Source organism: Cervus canadensis, chromosome 7 (genome assembly GCF_019320065.1).
Source record: "Cervus canadensis isolate Bull #8, Minnesota chromosome 7, ASM1932006v1, whole genome shotgun sequence".
In the NCBI taxonomy this organism is placed as follows: domain Eukaryota; kingdom Metazoa; phylum Chordata; class Mammalia; order Artiodactyla; family Cervidae; genus Cervus; species Cervus canadensis.
The window spans coordinates 43,124,272-43,145,568 of record NC_057392.1 but is presented as its reverse complement, the minus strand read 5'-3'; the positions used below and the strand labels follow the sequence as shown (position 1 = coordinate 43,145,568).

General features: G+C 44.1%; 1 protein-coding gene across 2 annotated transcripts in view; it reads left to right on the top strand.

Moving 5' to 3' along the window:
* Nucleotides 1–439: 439 nt before the first annotated feature.
* Nucleotides 440–21,297, top strand: part of ILDR1 (immunoglobulin like domain containing receptor 1) — a 32,775-nt gene continuing 11,917 nt past the window's right edge. For both annotated transcript variants that reach the window (XM_043473115.1, XM_043473114.1), the window contains exons 1-5: nt 440–684; nt 13,445–13,615; nt 14,925–15,074; nt 18,614–18,733; nt 19,013–19,159. In XM_043473115.1, coding sequence (XP_043329050.1) covers nt 630–684; nt 13,445–13,615; nt 14,925–15,074; nt 18,614–18,733; nt 19,013–19,159 — 643 coding nt within the window. In that variant the 5' untranslated portion in view covers nt 440–629. The remainder of the gene's footprint in view (nt 685–13,444; nt 13,616–14,924; nt 15,075–18,613; nt 18,734–19,012; nt 19,160–21,297) is intronic.

The following is a 21,297-nucleotide window of genomic DNA, read 5'->3' as shown; positions in this document are numbered from 1 at the left end:
TTCTTTTACAGCTTGGAAAATTAAGTCTATTTCTCTAGTTCATACCCCGCATCTTTATTTCGAGAAAATCTATAACAATCATTGCATGTAAAATAAACTTCCTATAAGTGTGGTGTTAGTGGGGGAAAAAAGAATTTCCCAAGCATGTATGAGTGAATGGAAACATACGGCAGGAAATATTCCCTAAAAAGTTATATCCACAGAATTTTACAAACAGAGGGGGAGAAATTTGCTAGGCATAAGATTTCCCGAGAACTTCTGGAGAATAGGGTAACAGGCTCCGTAGACAAAGCGGAGAGTGGCAGGAAACGCTGTTCACTGAGGAGAATCACCTGGTAGCCTGCCTGGGGGCGGGGGCAGGTATGAAAGGGCCGCGGGCGGGGGCCGGGGGCGGAGCAGGAAGCCCCGGCGCTAGGAGCGGGAGGCGGAGCCGCGAGGAGCGCCCCAGGTGGGCAGGAGGCGGCGGTACCTGCCCGGGGCCCAGGGTCGGTCCACCCGCCGCGCTGCGCCCAGTGAGGGCAAAACGGAGGGATTGCTTGGAGAAGTGGTGCGTCGTGGACGGGTCGCTGATGAAGAAAGACACAGTGTTCCAGCAGTCCCTGAGCTGAAAGGGGCCGGAGAGCGCCGGCATGGGCTCGGAGCTGCCCGCACCTTGGCTGCTGCTCTTCACCTGGCTCCCAACAGGTGAGCCATAGGAAAATGGGTCCTAGCCGGGCCCAAGGAGAGAGGAAGCCATTGTTGCCTGGCCTAGCAGAGTTGGCCGCAGGCGGGACAGTGGAGGCCTGGGCCGCGCTCTGGTGGCTCTTGGCACGGGGCGCCAGGATGTGCGGAGACTGGATCGAGTTTCTGCCTGTGGGAACCTGTTTTCTTTTATTACCTTAGGCCTTTACGAAACAGGTGCAACTAAGGAAGAAACTCAGAGCCTCTGGCCTCCTCCTGCTCTCTAGGCACTTCTTGGTCTCTAAAGCCGGATTGATAGAGGCAGAAATGCCACTCTTTCCATTCCTAATTACTTTTTCCTTTCATCTGATACTTGCCATAGGTTTTACATACAGTGACAACCATATTGGCTCAGAAATACACCTATCTAGTTCTGAGAAGTATATGTATCCTCAGTATATGATGGAAAGTTCGATATGATTCAGGATCTATTAATGTTTTATAGGATCACAACGCGAGGTTCTTTGCTAACCATGTTCAGTGTCACTTTTCTACTTTGTATCTGCTCACTTCCCTAACTTTACCCCATGATCGTTGTCTCCGCATAAGTGCTCATCCATCCACCATCTTTCATTTCCTTAACCTCCAGGCCAATCCTCTGTGCTCTGAAAGCATGGTTTTGTGTGTGTCAGTGTATCAGTTGGGGAAATGGCAGGCCGTGATCTGCACGAGTGAAATCAGGTGGGAAGAGAGAGCCTAGTGAAAGAATGTGTAGGTTCTTTCAGCCCTTTTCAATTGAGATGTAGGTGTGACCTTGCAAACCAGAGCCTGAGTTGCCTTGGAAGTTCTGCCCTGTTCTATTTCATTTTACCTTTTTTACTTCCCTTTTAGGAATAGCTACCCTCATACCTCTTAGTTGTCAGTGGGAGGTCAGCTCAGTTTGCTCACAGACCAGTTTGAGTCTTGTATTTCTCTGTGGGAAAAGATGTAAAATGAAGGTACAGGAAGAATTCTGTTTTTACAAGCTTGAGAGGACATGAAGATAGCTCAGATGTAATCAAATCTCATTCAGACAAGATTCTATAACTCTTTTTAAGCTTAATGCTGAGAATGAAAGGGAGGGAGAATTGCAAAAGGCTAGAAAACTGTTATCCCTGAGGTCTTTTGGCTTACCACATTTTCTGTAGGATGTGGGTCCTATAAATTGTCTGAAGCTGAGGAAGGTGAATGTTGGACGCTCATGATACACAAGGAAATGGACTAAACTGCACCGACATGTAAGTGCCCGAAATTCCACCAGAGCAGTCACCAGCTTAGACTGTGAAAACAAATTCGTAAAAATCCCAGTTTTGCACAGACTTCTGTCCTGTGCCTCACATGTTTGGCTCAAACTCCATAGCAGCTAGGGGTTTCTGAAGCTGCTTGAGCTCTTTTTGGGAAAGCTGAAGTCTACTCTCACTGTGGCCCTGGGCACACCATCCTCAGAATTAGGACTTGTAGCCAGCAGTCATTTAGGAAGAAAGAGTGAGGAAAGAAGCCTTACAGACAAAAATCCCATTAGGGTGTAAACCTCAATCCTTAAATCACCAGCATATTTTAAAAGCTGTTCTGTTTTTGTGAGGAATATTGAACACTGAGCATTTTTCAAATACAGTGACCATAACCAAAGGGTATATTCTTAAAGTAAACAATTGCTAAATGGACAAAGTCTTCAGAAAGTAGAGCTACATGTGTTCATGAACCAGCCATGCTGTGTGAGTAGCCAGGATGCTGGGGGTGGTCAAATAATACAGAGTGCCGTGTTTGCCTGGTATTCATTAAATGGAAGCCTACCTGCGTGACACGTTTTAAAACAAGAGAATGCTAAACATGGAAAAGTTCTAAGTCCAGAAGAAATATAGTTTGCATTGTGACATGTACACACATATATGAGATTTATAAAATAGCAACAAGAGGTATACATACACAAAAAAAGCAGTCACCATGTTGGATTAAAAGTATCAAGTTAACAATAAATATTGCTTTAATAACATTTAAATTCATAGAAAGTTAACCCCAAATTAGCAAGATTAAATAGAAAAATCCAGTAAGTTGATTTTTTTCAAGATCCACTGCAAACTGAGGTATGAACTTTGGAAAACCCTGCACTAGAATGTATTCATTTTGGTCTATCACCTTTTTGTCTTTTGCTTCTAAAGAAGAGGCAACCCAGCCCTCTGATTAGCATCCAAGTTTCTGCAGTTGCAAAGTGTGGGTCAGTAATGAGATTATGTCAGATGTGGGTACACTGGCTAGTCAGTGTGGCTTGGGCCTCTGAAGAAGCCTCTGAGGTCAGGAAGTCCTGTGAAGTTACCATAGTCTTTTATGTTTGGAGCTGTGGCGAGATCAGAGGGTTTGTGTGTGTGTAATTCTCCAAACTTTTTTCTTTAAAAAGGAAGAAATTTTTATCACACAAGTAATATTTGCTTCTTAAAACAGACTGTTAACCTAAGGCTAAATTAAGTTCCTGCAGCCCTTTGCATTAATGGCTAATAGTACTTGTTACCATCATTCAACCTCAAAATTTATTCCTGGAATGAAAAGTTAGTTTTTCCCCCCAGATTCTAAGAGGTTGTGTGTCATTTGTGCTTTTGTGAATTTTTAAATCTTTAGATCTTAGAGGGGTATTAACTTATAGATCCATGTAGCTCTCAACTTGTGTTATCATTGTTTGGGAAATCAGACAGCTGACTTCTAAAGAACAAGATTCTTAACATCTAAACCAGTAGCTTTCCTTTGGTGGTGGTTGTGAAGGTTGGGATCATACTGAAGACCTAATACACCTTGTGAAGTTGCTCAGTTGTGTCTGACCCTTTGCAACCCCATGGACTACAGCCTGCCAGCCTCCTCTGTTTGTGGGGTTTTCCAGGCAAGAATACTGGAATGGGTTGCCATTTCCTTCTCCAGGGGATCTTCCTGACCCAGGGATTGAACTGAGGTCTTCAGCACTGCAGGCAGATTCTTTACCACCCAGGAAGCCCTGATACGCCTTGGTCCCTGATATAGTAAATAGTAAAGTGGAGCTTCTCAGGTGGTGGATAAGGGACTGCCTACTGCTCCTCTCCCTTGCCCCACCCCTCACCCCATGTGAGGCTCCCTGAATTACCTCTCAGAATGGAGTGCTCTGGGAACACAAGTAGAAATCACCCCCAATCCCTGTCTTCTCCTTCCAGCCAATTTTACAGATGAAGAAATCTGTCCAGAGAATTCAGGTGTCTAAGGTTGACACAGTGGAGTTGTTGAGGGCTGGGATGAGGATCCTGGCATCCTCACTCTTAGTCCATTGTGCTTTCATCTATTTCATACGAAGGAGCAGGTTTGTTCTGTCTCATTGAATCCTGGTAGAAATGGAAATTGACTACTTCTGAGATGTCTGCATGTATGCATGCTAAGTCACTGTAGTTGTGTCCAACTCTGTGACCCTTTGGACCGTAGCCCACCAGGCTCCTCTGTCCATGGGATTCTGTAGGCAAAATTACTGGAGTGGGTTCACATGTCCTCCTCCAGGCGATCTTGCCAACCCCGGAATCGAACCCATGTCTCTTATGTCTCCTGCATTGGCAGGTGTTTCTTTATGACTGGCGCCACCTGGGAAGCCCCTGGGATGTCTAACCAGATGTTAATTATTGAACATCTTGCCACAATAGCAATGCAGTGGGATGAGATGGTGGGTAATTACTGTACTGTTTGCCTGGGTTTCTTTTAGCCTAATACTTTATTTCATTATTTGAAGTCCTTAGGGGAGAAATAAAATTGTCTGTTTTAAGAATTAAAAAGACTGATCATGTCTTTCTCTGGTACTTATTTCTAGATCTTCCAAAATACAAATCTTAGGTGGGGTCAAGGAAAGGATTTGATACTTTCTTCATTTCCCAAACCCAGTACCATGTTCTGTTGCTTAATCCCAGCAGCTTAACCATCTCCTTACCTCTAGGCCTGATACTTCTTTGTCTAGTTCCAACCATTCTCCACACAGATGATAGGTTAACCTACCTGGGTTAATTTTTCCCACCTTCACTTTAGTGGGCTTCCCAGGTGGCACTAGTGGTAAAGAATCCATCTGCCAATGCACGATACATAAGAGACAAGGGCTGCATCCCTAGTTCAGGAAGATCCCCTGGAGTAGGAAATGACAACCCACTCCAGTATTCTTGCCTGGAAAATTCCATGGACAGAGGAGCCTGGCGGGCTGCAGTCCATAGGGTTGCAAAGAGTCGGACATGACTGAAGCAACTTATAGCACGCATGCACCTTCACTTTAATGCTTTAAGAACCTCTACTAGATCTCTATAGTCTGTATGAGTGGATTAAAGATCTTTGGAATTCAAGACTCACTCATTCTGGCCTCACTAACTTGGGCAGCTATGTCTCCACTGCTGTGAGCATCCTCTTGTACCCTTCCCACCCCCAACATACTCTCTTCTTCCTTGCTTTTTGCTTCTTCCTTGCCTTTTGTCTGGCCATATTACAAATGGTTAACTTTAATGATTTATTTTCTGTGCTTTCAGAGCACTTAAAATTTGTTCCAAGCAGTTTACCCTTTCTTGTATGAATTTGTTTGTTTATTTGCCAGATGTTTAATGTATACCGTGTGCCAGACATGCTCTCAAACAAAAGTAGACATGGCCTTGGACTCCATGGTGTTTATGGTCTGAGGGACAAACGAGGAAATGTAGAAACACAGCTATGACAGGGACCATGAGAAAGAGATACAAGGTACAACAAGAGGTTGTAATAGATTGATTTTGCTCATTCGGGAGGCCCTCTGTGGAGAAATGACGCTTGAGTTGAGAGCTGAGGTGTAATCATCCCAGACAAATGAATAGCATGTGCAAGGCTGCTGAATAGAAGCTCAGTGAGAATGAGGGATGGCAAGAATGTCACCATGACTGAGAGGAGGAAGCCACAGGCCATGTGGTGGAAAGGAGGCAGGGGTGGGTAGGACCAGATAGCGTGGTCTCATGGATCACGGTAGGAGGCTTTGTATTTATCCTGAGAGCAATGGACAGCTTTTGGAGATATTTAAAGAGAAAGAGTTGGGAGATGGACAGCAGTGTGCTATCCACATGGAGGAAAACCAGAGTGTGTGCAGGTACCAGTTAACTGAAGCAGTATCCAGGCAGGAAGTGATGGAGCTTGTGCTAGGGTGATGGTGAAAATGGAGAGAGAGGGATCCCAGAAATACTAGGGAGATAAATAAACCCAATTTGATAATAGATTTTGTATGGAGTGTGAGGGAGAAAGAGATGTCAAGGACCATACCTCGTTTTCAGTCTAGCCCATTGACTGAGATGGGAGATAGGGAAGAACCCAAGTTTGAATAGGAGAAGGAGGATTTAGATTTGGGGCCCAATTTAGATTTTGAAACAGCCAAGAAAAGCTATGAGGAGGACTTGAGCCTGGGTGTCTGTCTTGGCTCTTATTGTAGAGTAGTAGGACTTGTTATACAAAGCTCTACCAGTTTCTAAACAATCCTGTAAAGCTTATCCATGACCAGAAGTACATTATTTATGCTTTTACTTATTTATTATTGACTTGCCCACCAAGAGTATAAGTTCCAAGAGTACAGGGACTCTGTCTCTCTTATCAGCTACTTTACCCCTATCATCTGGAACAGCGCTTGGCTCCTAGTAGGTATTCAATAAATGAGTGAGTGAGTGAGTGACCTCTGGAGGCCCAGGGCACACAGAAATTTGTCATTTTGGTGAGACTTAAATTTGCATGTGCTCTGAGATTAGCATGTGGGTACACGGTTGAATCACTGGCCTGAGCGAATGACTTTGGGAAACCCCGCGCATCTGCCTCTCAACCAGGGCTTGTTGTCCTCTACTCATAATAACTAAAGGATACCAAATTCAAACCACCTGAGAAGCTATTTTTTTCACTTAGTAGGTTATCAAAAAAATTTTTAAGATTGATATTCTCCCCTGTTGGAAAGATTGTGGTGAAACATGGGAGTGTCATGCACTGTTCATGGGAATATAAATTTCTTTACTGAATTATTTATTAAAGGCCTCATCCCCTTTGACCTAGCAATCTCAGTTTGAGAAACACATCCTATAAAAAAGCACATTTGTGAAGAGATACCTAATATAACATAAAGGTATTCATTTCAATAAGTTATTTCGGCATTGTTTGTGATAATGAAAATTTAGAAACAACCTAAATGCCCGTCATTAGCAAAAGGGGTAAACTATGGTTCATCCATGTAGTGAATTTTCAAGCAGTCACTAAAAAAATTAGATCTATTTATACTGATAAAGAATATAATGCTATTTCATTAGTTTGAAGAAAAAACAAAGTTGTTAGTCAATGCACGTAATATTAATTTAAAAAAAAAAAAACAGTGTAGGAAAAGATGTGGAAGATAGACAGCAAATTATAGTGCTTCTGGAGACTAGAGTTCATGGTGAGCAAGGAGGAACTTTTTACTTTATACCCTTCTCTATTGTTTAAGTTTCTGATTATTTATCTTATAAATAAAAAAAGAAAAAAAAAGGAATTTCTCTACAAAATGATTGAAATAAATTTGTAAATGTCCCCTAAAGTGTTAAACTTCTGTCATTAGGAAACTTACCTAGAAGGCAAGTGGTACAGTGGAAACTGTAGGATTTGGGATTTTAGAGGTAAGCTTAAATCTAGTCTTGCTATTTATTAGCTGTGTGGCTTCAACCCAGTTATTTAATCTACCTGAGGATTTTCCTCATCTATCAAATTGAGATGAAAATAAGGCTGATCTCATGGGGATTTGCCAAGGTTAAATGACATACTGTATAATAAACCCTCAATACCATGCTGACCAACATCAAAATGCTCAGTAGTTACCATTTTCCTCCCCAGGGCAGCCTTAGGCTTCTGCCATTCCAAGCCTAACTCTGTTAAGTGCACCTAGATCTTTAAACGTGTAATGCATAGACGTAATTCCTTCTCCACCCCAGCTGATTTCTTCTCCCCTTTTCTCCTGTCCTAGCTCTCTCTGTCCCTTAATTCTTGTCCATGCATTACCAGGCCCTCTTCCTCTGGATTCTTATCCTGTTTGCACTGTTATCTAAGGAAATATGACAAGTACCGATGGTAAATATACTTGGGGAGATAGCTTGCCCTGACATAAACTCTGATAGGATTAAATCTGTGTACTTTTGTTAACCTGCTGAGTGGAGCAGAAGTGCCTGGGTGCCTGAAAAACAGGAATCAAGACCTTCCATTGAGGCAGCAGTAGGCTACTGCCCCTTGCTGGGAAAGACTTTGCACTCTGCCCTGCCTCCCTTCCAAGCAAGACCCTTCGTATGAAAAGGAGGGGAAATGCCAAACAGTCCCCTGAAAATGATTTTTAGTTAAAAAAAAAAAAATTGTACCTAGATCCCTCTGCTGTATGGATAATAATTTCTAGAAACTTATTAAACATCTTTCCTACTCTACTACATGGGGAAAACAGGCTGAATAAATAAATGTGCAAAGAATATGCATCTATTTGGGAACACATGGCATTTAGTTGTAAAGATATTCTTCTTTCTTTGGTATATTTTCCTTCCACCTTAACACAGAATGATAGTCTCCACTCTGCGCATCAGCAAAGTCTTGGAAAGTACCTCATGGCGGGAAACCGAGAATCCCCTTCCCCTTCTCTCCTTCCCATGGGCTCCGTTATCTCATCTGAAGTCACCTTTCCACCCTTACATGACAGATCCCTCTTCCTCTTTCACAGAGGAGACCAACTGAATGGGTTTGCCAGGTAAGGCACAGCCTTAAAAGCTTTTAATGCAGTAACTCATTTTGCAAAGAGAAGGCAGTAATGACTGCTTACATTTGTATTATTTTAATTCTTTCAGAAATGCTTTACATGCTATTCTCAGTTGATTTCAACTTCTTAAAGTGGACAGAATAAAAAACAATACAGATGCTAGCTGACATTTATCAAGTGTCGATTATGTGCCAGGCTCTTTGCTAAATGGTGGACATATTTATCTCCTTTAGTCCTCACTATTACTTTATCAAACACATATTATCATCATCCTAATTTTGCATGTAAAGAAACAACCTTAGTTTGGAAATAACTTATCAGGTCTTTTAGCTATTGGGGGAGTGGAGGCAGAATTTGAACCCAGAAAATCAGTTTCCAGAATTTAAAGTTTTCAAGAGAAAATTATAGATACAACTAGGAAATTAGATGGTGATGAATTGGGAAGAAGGAGATGCCACATGATGAAGAGAATAAGAACAGAAAGAAAATCTAAGAATTTGATAACTCAATAGAACTAAGTTTAAAAGAGCAAAGATGCAACCAGGACATGTATAAACAGAACACTTATCTTTTTTAGTCTCTTCATATTTTCAGCCCAGATTCTGCTGCCCTTAGTCTTTTCTTGAAAACTTTACCTGCTTGGTAGCGTGCATGCCCAATGTGGTTAATTTTACAGAGAAATTAGAGGCTAAAGGAGAAGATGGAAAGTTTCTGACTTTGAAATGGGCTGTCTTGCTACTTCCCTCCACTTCCTCCCAATCTGGAAATTCCTCCTGCTTTGTGAGAGTCCAGTTCCTGACTTCTGCTTGGAAGGTCAGGCTTGCTTGCTTGGGAAAGATTGAGTTTTGATGTGAGCAAGACTCCAGTTCAAATACTGAGGCTAGAGGGCTTGGCTTATTATAGTCTCTGAACTTTTGCCCATAGCTATGGCCAGGACTGACCCCACCCTAGGGGACTTTGTGAGGACTGGAGACAGTGTATGTTTATCACCTGGCACACAGTAAATGCTGAGATCCAGAGCAGCAGCTGAGAAGATGGGAGAAAGGTTTGCTGGTCACTCAGTACCTTTGTCCTGAGAGATGCCCTCGCTCTCTATGTGGGGCTGGGCAAGGGGTGAAGGTCTGGGAACTGTGCAGGGTGCTGTGGGGCTAACAGACCCCTGGAGGAAGTGTGAGTGAGCGCAATATGGTCAAATACATGGCAACCTGGCATAATTCAAGGCTTGAAATTTACTTAAGGGATGAAATTAAAGAAAGGATAAAAGAGCAGCAAAGCCAGTTCTGACGTTGGTAAAGGTGAGTTATGTCACCCCACGTGTGGTTTGTCCACAATAAGGGCATTCATGGAAGAGAAGCTGAGTGAGCATTTGGTAATGAAGGTGATCACGCTTGTCCCCATTCTTCTGCCTCAGGGTGTCAGATTCAGCCATCTTCAAAGTTACCCCAGAGTAATTTCTGGCTCCAACCAAATACTTGTCTCTGACTCTCGGCACACCTGTACTATCCACCCCCCACCGCTCGCATATATTCCACCTCTATACAAATAATGTTGACTGGAGTCCTTTGAATAAACTGTCGTTTGTATCAGATTACCATTCAACAAAATCAAGAACGCCTAGTTTACTAATGACGGTATTAGAGTAACTGCTGCCTGTAGTATATTAATTATTGCCTGTGTAGCTTGGCCCCATGCTCTGATTATTTGCAAGCTATTGAATACCAACATCTTCCTCTATGTAAAGAATAGCCCAATTCTGCTCAGGGCAGAATCTTGGTTCCAACTGCCTTAGAAAATAAATGACCACAGACAAGCCACTTGCCTTGTCCAATCTCAGGTTTGCTGTGTATGCAGTGGCACAGCTTGTTTCTCCCCAGGGCTCATAAAGACAGTGAGTAGAAGGAAATATTTGAAAGTGCTTTGTGAGTCTTGGATTTTGTTTAGATTGCCAATCAGTGTTTTTCTCTCTATTTCAATCAATGCATGTTACTGATCAAAATAAGCTAATGTTGACAATGCCATCCTATTTGTTGTCAGATCTTACTGCAGCTGCTTCTGCTGTTCAGTTAAAGCTGTGTTGGGTAAAAGCTCCAAGGTTTAATCCAGGTCAGTTCTGGGAAAAAAGAGGTGGTGAACATAGAGAAGCAAAAGTAAAGAAATCAGATTATGAAATAATCCATGTTAAGCTTCAGATACTAGTCATTAGCTCTTGATTCTTATTGGACTGACTTCCAGGAATCCTACAGCTAGTAGAGACAGCAACTATTCCCCGCCCCACGCAAACTCCTCAAGGCTTATTTTCAAAATGATGTTCTTTTTCCATTTACAGCTAAATAAGGAAGTCATCCATCTTCCTAAAAACACCACTTTCACCTTATTCTTCTTCTTCAGAAAAACCTTCAGTGATTATCCATTAACTAGAAACAGATTCTGGAGTGCAATTTACACACCACCCCATTTGCCTACTCCCACTCCCCACCATCATCTCACCTTATTTATCATCTGTCTCCCGTAAAGCCAGAGGCCCTGGCTGGACTGGTTCCTTCAGATTCCCCAAGGAACGGCCTCTTTATGATAAGGGCCTTTGCTCACTCCTTTCTTCCATCCTGACACAATGAGTCTCTCTGCCCTCTTCCTGTTTTTACATATCATCTTAATCCTACCTTGGTTTTAGAATCTGGCTTAACTCTCTTTTCCTTCTGTGATGGTTCCCCCACCCACAGGTCTCCCCCCACACTTCTGCAGACCCTCTCTAGCATGGCTGTCACTGGCACATCCTTATTGCAGCTCAGCCCTGGAGAGGGCTCAGGTCACTTCTGGGGACCAGAGTCTGTCCCAAGCAGCGCAGCGTCTTGCTGTCTCTCTGTGGACATGAGAAAAGTGGATGCTGATCCCATCATAAACCATGGTGTTCTGTTTTAGGAGGGTTGTGTCTAGAAGGTGAGGCAGGACCCAGCATCATGCTCATGGCTCTGGCCATTGAGCCAGGCCCACCCAGCGGCTATGAAAGGTGGGGGGTGACTGTTTTGTTTGTGGGAGTAACTCAGTCAACATGAACACAGCTCCACTTGAGAATTGTACTGGAGAGACTTCTAACTTGAATTCCTTTCTCCATGGCTCTCAGAATAAGGGGAAAAAGGAAAAAGACTCATACACTGTCACCAACATGGCAGCATATATGCAAGCACCTTGCCAGTTACCATGGCAGGTGCCAGAAGTGTGGATTATTTCACTGCGTTCTTGCAAGAACCTGATGAGGTTAGTACTGATACAATCTCCATTCATAGCTGAGGAAACACAAGCTCAGAGAGAGTAAATAACTTCTCCGATGTCCAAATGAGTAGTACAGTTTGATTTTAACCCAGCTGTATCTGAGTCCAAAGCCTGGGTTTAGTTTAGCTAGTCTATACCAGTGGTCCTCAAAGTACAGTGCCCAAAGACGTAGTATCAGTATCTCCTGGAAATTTATTAGATGTAAGTTCTTGGGTCCCACCCAAGTCCTACTGAATTAGAAACTCTGCTGACAATTTTCTGGGCTGTCACAAGTCCTCCTGGTGATGTATGCTTAAGTTTGAGTACTATTTCTCCACATTAAACCTGCTATAAGAAGGCCCCTATAACTGGGCCTAGAATCCATGTTGAGATAGTAACATCTGAAGATGCTGGTTATGTGTGGGCCTCTGACCGTGTCAAAGTCCCACCTGACATTTCTGTGCCACCTGGTTCCTCATCAACACAGACTTGGAACTTTAAGTATATCTATAGATTTGGAAAGTAAAGGGAGAAAGTTTTTAAAAGTAGAAGAAAAATTGTTAGTTCCTTCAAATTTTTTGTGAAGAAAATTGTCAGTCTGATCATTTTTTAAAAAATTTGTTTTGTGCTTATGTTGGATCAGTTGTACTGCCAATTTTCACTGTCATTCATTCCATCATGTATTCAACATACATTTGTTGGGTGCTGAGGGCTTCCTGGTGGCTCAGAAAGTAAAGAATCTGCCTGCAATGTGGGATTTCTGGGTTTGATCCCTGGGTTGGGCAGATCCCCTGGAGAAAGGCACCCACTCCAGTATTCTTGCCTGGAGAATTCCATGGACAGAGGAGCCTGGCAGGCTATAGTCCATGGGGTTGCAAAGAGTTGGGCATGACTGAGTGACTTCACTTTTTAAGGAGGTGACAGGTGCCAGTATGAGGCTCTTGTGTTTGAACAGTGAACCAGAAGCAAGCCCAGTAGGCCTTTTCCAAGCCTACAGTACCCAGTCCATCCCCAAGAAGTGTGAAAAGTGCTGCCAGAGGTAGGACAGGGCACTTTGGGAAAACAGAGGAAGCCCCTTCCAGACTTGCAGTCAGAGGAGGCAAGGGTGCAGCTGAAAACCTAAGAAATAAATCTTGCTTAGCCTGGTGAAGGGAGTGGTGTGGCAACTGGTGATGTGGAAGAGTGCTCCAGCCAAGAGATGTACACCTGGGATGACCTGGGGAAGACATCGATCCTCACACGAGAAGGATAGAGGCAAGTCTAGAGTGCCCAAAGCCCTCTGTCAGGGTGGGGAATGAAGGGAGATGAGGCCCCAGAGAAAGACTGAAAGCAGACCTGACTGGTCTCCTAGGCTAGGGTACAGAGGTTGAACTTTATCCTTAGGGAAATGGGAAAACATTTTGAAAAGAGAAGTGACATGAAAAAATATTTACACTAGCAAAGCCTTTCTTTTATGGCCTTCTTTTAATATCGTTTCTTTATCATTGTTGGATGTGTCATCACTCTCTATGGACTGTGACCAACTTGGGAGTCATAGTCCTTCCTCTTTTTTCCCTCCATCTCCTCCAGGGTGTCTGTGCAGTATCCACCCCAACCCCGCCCAGGCTGAGTAAGACGATTGCCTGTGAGCTGCTCCTAACCAGTCAGGCAATGTGTTTGCTTATGGGCATTGCTTTTCTTGCCCCATGAATAGAAGGAAGTCACCCCTTAGAGTCCGGGTCTGCCTTCAGCATTGTCTTCTGCTCTTGGCTGCAGGCTGCATGTCCTTGCTGGTGACGGTCCAGCACACAGAGCGCTATGTTACCCTGTTTGCCTCGGTCATCCTCAAATGTGACTACACCACCTCTGCCCAGCTCCAGGATGTGGTGGTGACGTGGCGCTTCAAGTCCTTCTGCAAAGACCCCATCTTTGACTACTACTCTGCATGTGAGTGCCCTCCTCCCACTCTTGCCCCCCACTCTCCCAAGGCCCCTCTGTGAAGTACTGCCATTAGGGTGTAGGAATTATTTAGGATCACAAATCCTTATAGTGAGAAGAAGCCAGAAAGATTGCTTATTGCAGTTCCCTCATTTTATAGATATATAAGCTGAGGCCAAGCAGATGACATAACTTATTCAGGGTCACATACCATTAATTTATTTTAAAATTTCTGTTCCGCTTTGTTCTAAAAGGAACAAAGGCAGCTTAGACATCAAGTAAAAAGGATGCAAGTCTTGCATCCTAGGTAATGCCTGGTTGCACTTGTATCCCCCACCCCACCCACCAGTCACAGGATGAATGAGGAACGGTCATTTGTGAGCCTCCCGCCCACTGCCACATCCCCCTCTAGGACCAGCCTTCCTGTGGACAGTCATGCCTCTCTCGGTGACTGAGAGCGCACTGGCCACAGGTAGCCTGCTCATTGTTGGGCATCTCTGAATGCTGCGCTGCTCTCCCCTACACTTAGCCAAGTCTTCCCTCTTGGTAACAACTGCCCCACTCATGTCAGTCTTGCTGTCTTGAACCTAAGTCCTTCTCTCACTGCCCACCTCTGCCTCTCTCAAGAAACAGAAGAGCCCAGACCCCCACCACCAGCCTGGCACAATTGACCTTTAGAAATTTGGAGAATAGTAGACCCTGTTCACCCTGAGCTTCCCAAGATGAGGCAGAGGAAGGGGAGGTATCAGCTTTACCATTTTTAGCCCCAACTAGTTTCTTACAATATGAGCTCCAAAACCTAACTTACTGAGCCACCCACAGAGCCTCACCTTGTTCCCAGAACACCCCATTTCTAAATTGAGGCATTGTTTCCTGGGGGCTACTTTTAAAATGCCTGCATTAAGTGGGAAGGTAGGAGGGACCAGGTAGAAGGCATTTATCATCAGCAGATTTAACAGCTCTCAAAACTGTTATTGAGAGGGCAGGTTAGATGAACCATTTGGAAGCAGATTCTGGAATCACTTTGAAAATGAGGTAGGGGACATTTGGATGGGAGATGGTGATGCAGTTCAGGATTTGGAAATTTTGGCCCAATAGAGGGGTCTGGAGTCTTGCTGCTCAATGTGTGAGTAATGGTTTCACCTGGGAGCTCCTTAGAAACATAGACTCTCAGATCCCCATCTTTGAGAAGATGCCTAGGAGATGCAGAGACTCAGGAAACTCTGAGAACCTTCACTGCTCCAGGGACCACTGAGGGCACCTTTCTTGATGGGAATTCCCCACTGCTGTGTGACTTGCCCATGTCTTCTTTCTCCAGCATACCAGGCGGCTTTGTCCCTGGGCCAGGACCCGTCCAATGACTGCAATGACAGCCAGCGGGAGGTTCGCATCGTGGCCCAGCGGCGGGGGCAGAGTGAACCTGTGCTGGGGGTGGATTACCGGCAGCGCAAGATCACCATCCAGAATCGTGAGTTCGGAGGCAGCTGGGGACTGGGGGTGGAGAGCTGTGTAGATACCAGGCCCAGCGGGCTGAGTCATTGGGGGATTTCCCTTTTCTTCTGTTGCTTGATGATCTACTTGGTCACTTTCATTTTTTTGAGGAAAGTGCCAAATGCACAGAATATGCTGCCCCATCTGAAGTCACTGCCCTGGAAGTTGGGCTCAGACAAGAGGACAGCCTACAGCTTTGGCTAAAGGTCTGGGAGTGGGTGTTTTCCTTCACTGTCCTGAGATTCATGGCTAACGTGTGGCTCAGGCTCCCTTGATTCCTTCCACAAAGTACTCTCGAGGCCTGCTCGAACCCCAGATGCCTGAGTTCCCCTCTGGCTACCCCTGTTTCCCAAATCTATGGAGTGGGCGTTTTTAAGTAGATGGCCACTTATGGGACCCTTGCCCTCCGCTGGTAGAGGAAAGAGCACTGGGTGTAGAATCAAAAGACGGGGTGGTGATCCCATACTTCCACTCCCTTGCTTAGTGACCTATTCTTTTTCTCTGGCCTCTATTATCGAATTTGAAAGATGGGCGTAATGGTCTCTGTCTCCCCACACTGAAGTAAACATCAAATATGACATCTGAAAGCTATGTCTGAAGCATATGCATTCTTTGTGGGAGTACAAGGAGTAGACTCAGCTGTCAGACTCAGGTGTAGGTCTCTGTTCTGTACTCACAGGGGCTGTGAACTTGGGCAAGTCCCTTTCATGTTTTAAGCCTCAATTTCTGTAAGGTGGGACTTGCCGTAGTACTTGTCTCGTGGAGAGCTGTCAGGATTAAGTGAGATGATATGTATAAAGCACTTAGCAAACCACATAAGTGTGCAGTGAACTTTAGTTATGACCACTCAGCACACCTGTGAATGAAGGATCAGCGCCCCACATTCCTGGGGGGAATGGATTCCACATCCAATGGATTATTGGCACAGAATTCAGAGCCTATTTCAATGAGCCTTATGTATAGTGTTAAATAAATATTGACTGGTTAAAAGTGGGGGGAAAAAAGTAGGAGAATACACCTAGCAGACTGCTCAGGGTACCCGTAGCAACAATGTGAAGAAATCAGTAAATATTCTATGACTGTTTGTAGGTAGATCAACCTAGTTTAAAAATTGCTTCCAACTTTGTATATAATACTTTGGCTGCAATATGTAAATCTAATCTGTTTATATTCAACCTCTGACCTTCCCAAGTCAGCCCTTGAGAGTTCAACCTTAGGGAACGTCTGTCCTTTTCCAGTTTCTAGGTGCATCCTCAGAGGTTCAGGGTGACTACTTTTTCCAGAGCCCAGAAACTTAACTCTGATATGACCCCAAAGTTTAAAGTCTCCTTTACAGTTTTTGAAGGATGAAAGTCCCCATAGATGATAGTGTCTGATTTTCTGTCTTTGTCTTTTTCTTTTTAAATGAATAACACTGTCTACTACCCCTACTCCCAACCACCTTTGGGTCAAAGTCCGCCTCCTTATTCCCATGGGAAAGTGGTATTTCACCTTGGTTTGAATTTCTATCTCCAGGATTGTTGTGATTTCTTAGAGCCCTTGTTTTCTGAAATTTTTATGCCTGTGTTTGCATCATTTGAGAAGACCCTGTCAAATCAGTTCTTGGATCATTTGAAATATTAACATATCTGAATGTCCTCATTATTCTGACATCCCTGAAATAATCTTCATCTCTAGTAAAATTGGGGGAGGTTTATAATACACATTAACCTTGGAGGGGGAATTTCCTCCAAAGCACTTTCACCATTTTTCCAAGTCTGGGGTAAGCTTGTTTCTGGGAAAGGCAGCAGGTTGGAAAATCATGAGTAGGAAAAAAAAGCATAGGGATTGACGTAGAAAGAGAAGGAAAGAGAAGTCAAAGTTAGCTCCAGTGGTGCATGACCTTGCATGTTTGTTTCATTTCCTCAATAAATATTTCTTGACAAACAGGTAAAAAAGAATTGCAACTATGACTGCCAAGTAAGCAGGAACAAATCTATAACTAAGGTCTTTAAGAATTTGAAGGTGTCGTCTGGTACTTTGTATGACTGAAGTAGCTTGGACATGGGGCTACCCTGATGTCTCTGACTGGACGTTAAGCCCTTTTAGGACAAACATAGCACAGGTCTTGTTTGATCTTCCACAGAGTCTGACATAGTGCTGGACCCACAGAAGGTCTTTAGAGAACATTTGCATTTATTAAATGTGAACATAACCTTCATCTATCGTAATGATTGGGGTAGATACTTGGTGCTCACAAAAACTCTTTCTTTTCTTAAGTAACACTTACTCTGAAAATATTGGCATTTCATCCTTACTTATTCCTCAAGTTCATCTCAACTGTCCCCATCACGGTTCAGAAGTGTATGTTCACAGCTGGTGAGGAACCCAAGCTGTGGATTTTCCTACCCAGTTTGGAAAAGACATTAGAGCTTGGTGGTTGAGGGCACCAGCTTTGAGGCAAGACTTAAGTTTGAACCTACCTCTGTTACCTCTCTCTGTTCTAGTTTCCTTTAGTCTTAGTTTCCTCATCTGATATGCAGCTAATAATCCTACCCATTGTATTAGGATTAAATTTGATTGCGAGTAAGCAAAAGCCCAAAATATTAGTGATGTAAACAATAAAAAGTTAATTTCTTCCTTGGTGGCTCAGTGGTAAAGAACCTGCCTGCCAATGTAGGAGACGCCAGAGACTCAGGTTTGGTCCCTGGGTCAGGAAGATCCCCTAGAAGAGGAAATGGCAACCCAGTCTAACATTCTTGCCTGGAAAATTCCATGGACAGAGGAGCCTGATGGGCTACAGTCTGTGGCATCACAGAGAGTCAGACATGACTGAGCAACTGAGCATGCACACATACAGGTATAAATTTGGGGCTAGACAGACCAGAACTAGTGTGGTGGCTCTGTTCCATTAATTCCTCAGGAACCCAAGCTCCTTCTTGCTAAGAATGTCATCTCTTTCCTCACGGTCCAAGATGGCAGCCATTACATTTGCTTTCCAGATAACAGAGTGGAGGAAGAAATGAAGAAGAAAAGAGCAAAGGCGTTCCCAAACTGTTTTCAAGAAGGTTCCTGAGAGCCATAATGTGACACTTCTGTTTATATTCTGTCCACCAGAACCGAGTCACATGTCCATGTCCATCTGTAAGAGAGGATGACAATTAGTGACTTTATTCTGGATAGCTATGTATTGATACATGACCAAAAATCCTATGACCATGAGAGAAAGGGAGAATAGACATTGGGAGGTAGCTGGTAACCTCTACCTCACCCATTTAGAGAGTTGTGGAAGGAAGGAAGTGGGGTGATGTATCCTAACTCCTTTCACGTTACCTGGTAGAGCTCACTAAGTGGTCAGTTTTATCACCTTTGATAGAGAAAGAAGAGAATCTCAAAGGAAGGAATAGAGGCCTTTCTCTAACTACGAGAGGCCCTTTTAGGATGTGGAAGTATAATGCTGGGGACCTGAAGCTGCCAGAAGTCAGAAACCCATGCCCTCTCCTTTCATTGCTGGCACCTTCCCCTCCCTCACTGCAGGAGCAGATCTGGTGATTAATGAAGTGATGTGGTGGGACCATGGAGTGTATTACTGCACCATTGAGGCCCCAGGGGACACGTCAGGAGACCCAGATAAGGAAGTGAAGCTCATCGTCCTGCGTAAGTGCTCTTGGAGATTTCTATTTGGCCACCCCCAGTGTGACACTTTTACATACAGGAAAAAAAAAAAAACAACAGACACAAGCAAACCTAGGTTATTGTGGTTGGTAGCCAGCCTCTGAAGTTACCTTACCAAAGCTAAGTTTTTAATTTTGCGTGTATATTGCTCAACCTTAACCTATAGGTCGAGAGCTGTGTAGATCAGACCTTTAGTATGTTACAAGCTAAAGCATGCCCCTGCAGATTTAGTTCAACCCTTGCTTGGCGTCCCCCCTGCAGACTGGCTGACCGTGATCTTCATCGTCCTGGGAGCCCTCCTCCTGCTCCTGCTGATTGGAGTGTGCTGGTGCCAGTGCTGTCCCCAGTACTGCTGCTGCTACCTCCGCTGCCCCTGCTGTCCCAACCGCTGCTGCTGCCCCCAGGAAGGTGAGAGGGGACGGATGAGCAGTGGGATGGGGCGGTACGGAAGCCTAGTGCCCCAGACATATCAGTTTCATGTGACCACGTCAAAACCTTGCATTCTCTCAGGTTCTTCTCCATGCCCTTCTCATCACAGGCTCAGATTTCTTTGGCCTCAGTTCAGAAAATGATGCTTAGGGAAGCTGTAGAGCCAGGCGGGAAGACTTATGCCTGTTCACCTTCTAGACTGCCTAAGGTCCCCTTCAGATGGCTCTGTCCACTGGTGTCCTTTCCTCAGCAGCCCTGATAGGCCTGTGCGCCAGTATTTGCCTCCAACTCTGACCTTGCTTGGACATGAGGTGGCTGGAGGGAGTGGTTTGCATGGAACAGTGAGAGAGAAGGCCACTTCTTAGAGATGACTTGAAAAGAACAGATCAGAAGAGACAGAGGTGTTGGAGCAGGGGTCCTCAAACTTGAGAATCTCCTGGAGGGCTTGTTAAAACTTGGTTGCCGGCTCTATCTTCGGAGTTTCTGATTTAATCGGTGTTGGGTAGGCCTGAGGATTTTTATTTCTCAGGAGTTCACAGGTCAAAAGTTCACACTGCTGGTCTAGGGGCCACACTTTGAGAGTCTCTGTTTTAGACAAAGCAAAGAGAAGGCAGAAGATCTTGCTCTAATAGTGATCTTTCTTTGGCTTGAATTTGGCCTTTTGTTAATAAAACAGAATTATGACATGTCCTAAAACATTTGGTGAAGACAAAAGAAGAAAGATTATTCTACAAAGATCTTTTTTTACTGAATGGATGGAGCCAGAATCAGCAGCTTTAAAGGAAGGATTTTTTTTGTGTTTTTAAAGTAGCATTTCCTTTTCCTGGTGGTATAAGTAAAGTATTACCTTGTAGAAAATTTGAGAAATTCAGGAAAATAAAAAAACTTATCTGAGCACCCAGATATAACCACTGTTATCATTTTGGTCCATTTGAAGGATATTAAAAGAAACCCAGAAATTGGCTCTTAAGATAGAAACAAAACCTAATCTATAATGTCAAGAAGGTCAATGGTCTGAGTCTGCTTTCAGGCCTGTGTTCTGAGGTTGCTGTCTTACAGGAAAAGAGAACTAACTTTTATTGGATGTCTGGTGTGTGGGGCCTTTGCATATATTTCCCTTTTGAATCCTCACAACCCTAGAAGGCAGTTATCGTTGTTATTTAACAATGAGGAGACTGAAGGTCAGAGGAGTCACACAAGGTAAGTAGCAGAAACAATACGGTGTTGCATTCATACTCATCTGACTTACAGTACGTGAATTTCCCACAACAGAGGCTGCCACAACCTGTCTCTGTAGATCGCTATGGGATTGGCTGAGATGCCAATAAGCTCCTTCAAGAGATGAGAAATAGCAGAGAACTTGATATTGGGCCATGGAGCTCCTTGCCTTTCTGTCCCTCCTCTGGGAAGGAGGTCATTTAGGAGTCACTGCCCCCGGTGCTGTAATATGAAGATTGAGATGAGAGAAACTCTCCCAGGATACTTTCTCGGAATCCCTAAGTCTGTGGGGCACTCAAAACAGACAGGGGCTAGGGACACAGTCAGCACCAGCGATAAATGTGTCCACTGTCTGTAAGCTGATTAACAGGTTCTGGGAGAAAGTGGTTTCTCCCAAGTGGTTAGATTTCATTTAGAAGAACTGGTGAGATAAGGAAATGTGGGCCACAAAGAAAGATCCTTGAACCTGAGCAGATGAGGTCACTTTCAAAGTGAGTCACCTGGGGAGTCTGTCCTGAGAAATCTGGTGACAAGAGGAGATTACATGGAGGGGGCAGGACTTGTCAAGTTAAACTCTTGGATGGGGAAGAGAGTGGATGTGATTGTCGATTTTTTTTTTTTTAAATAAGCTAACCCTAAGCATACTTGGAGAACCAAGGCCAGTAGAAAGAAAGAGAAAGGAAGCATTGTGAAGTGAGGCAGTGACTGAGGAGGGATGGAATCAGTGGGAGTGACATCAGGCTTACAGTGAAAGGACTACCTTTAGAGAGGGAAGGAAAAAGGAAGCCTGCCCTCTGAAGAGAGAGAGGAAGTTGTTAAAACAAGGAATATGATTAAAGTGTAAGGGAAGAAGCTGGGGGAGTGAGTTGACACCAGCCTGTCTCGATTTCAGCAAATCA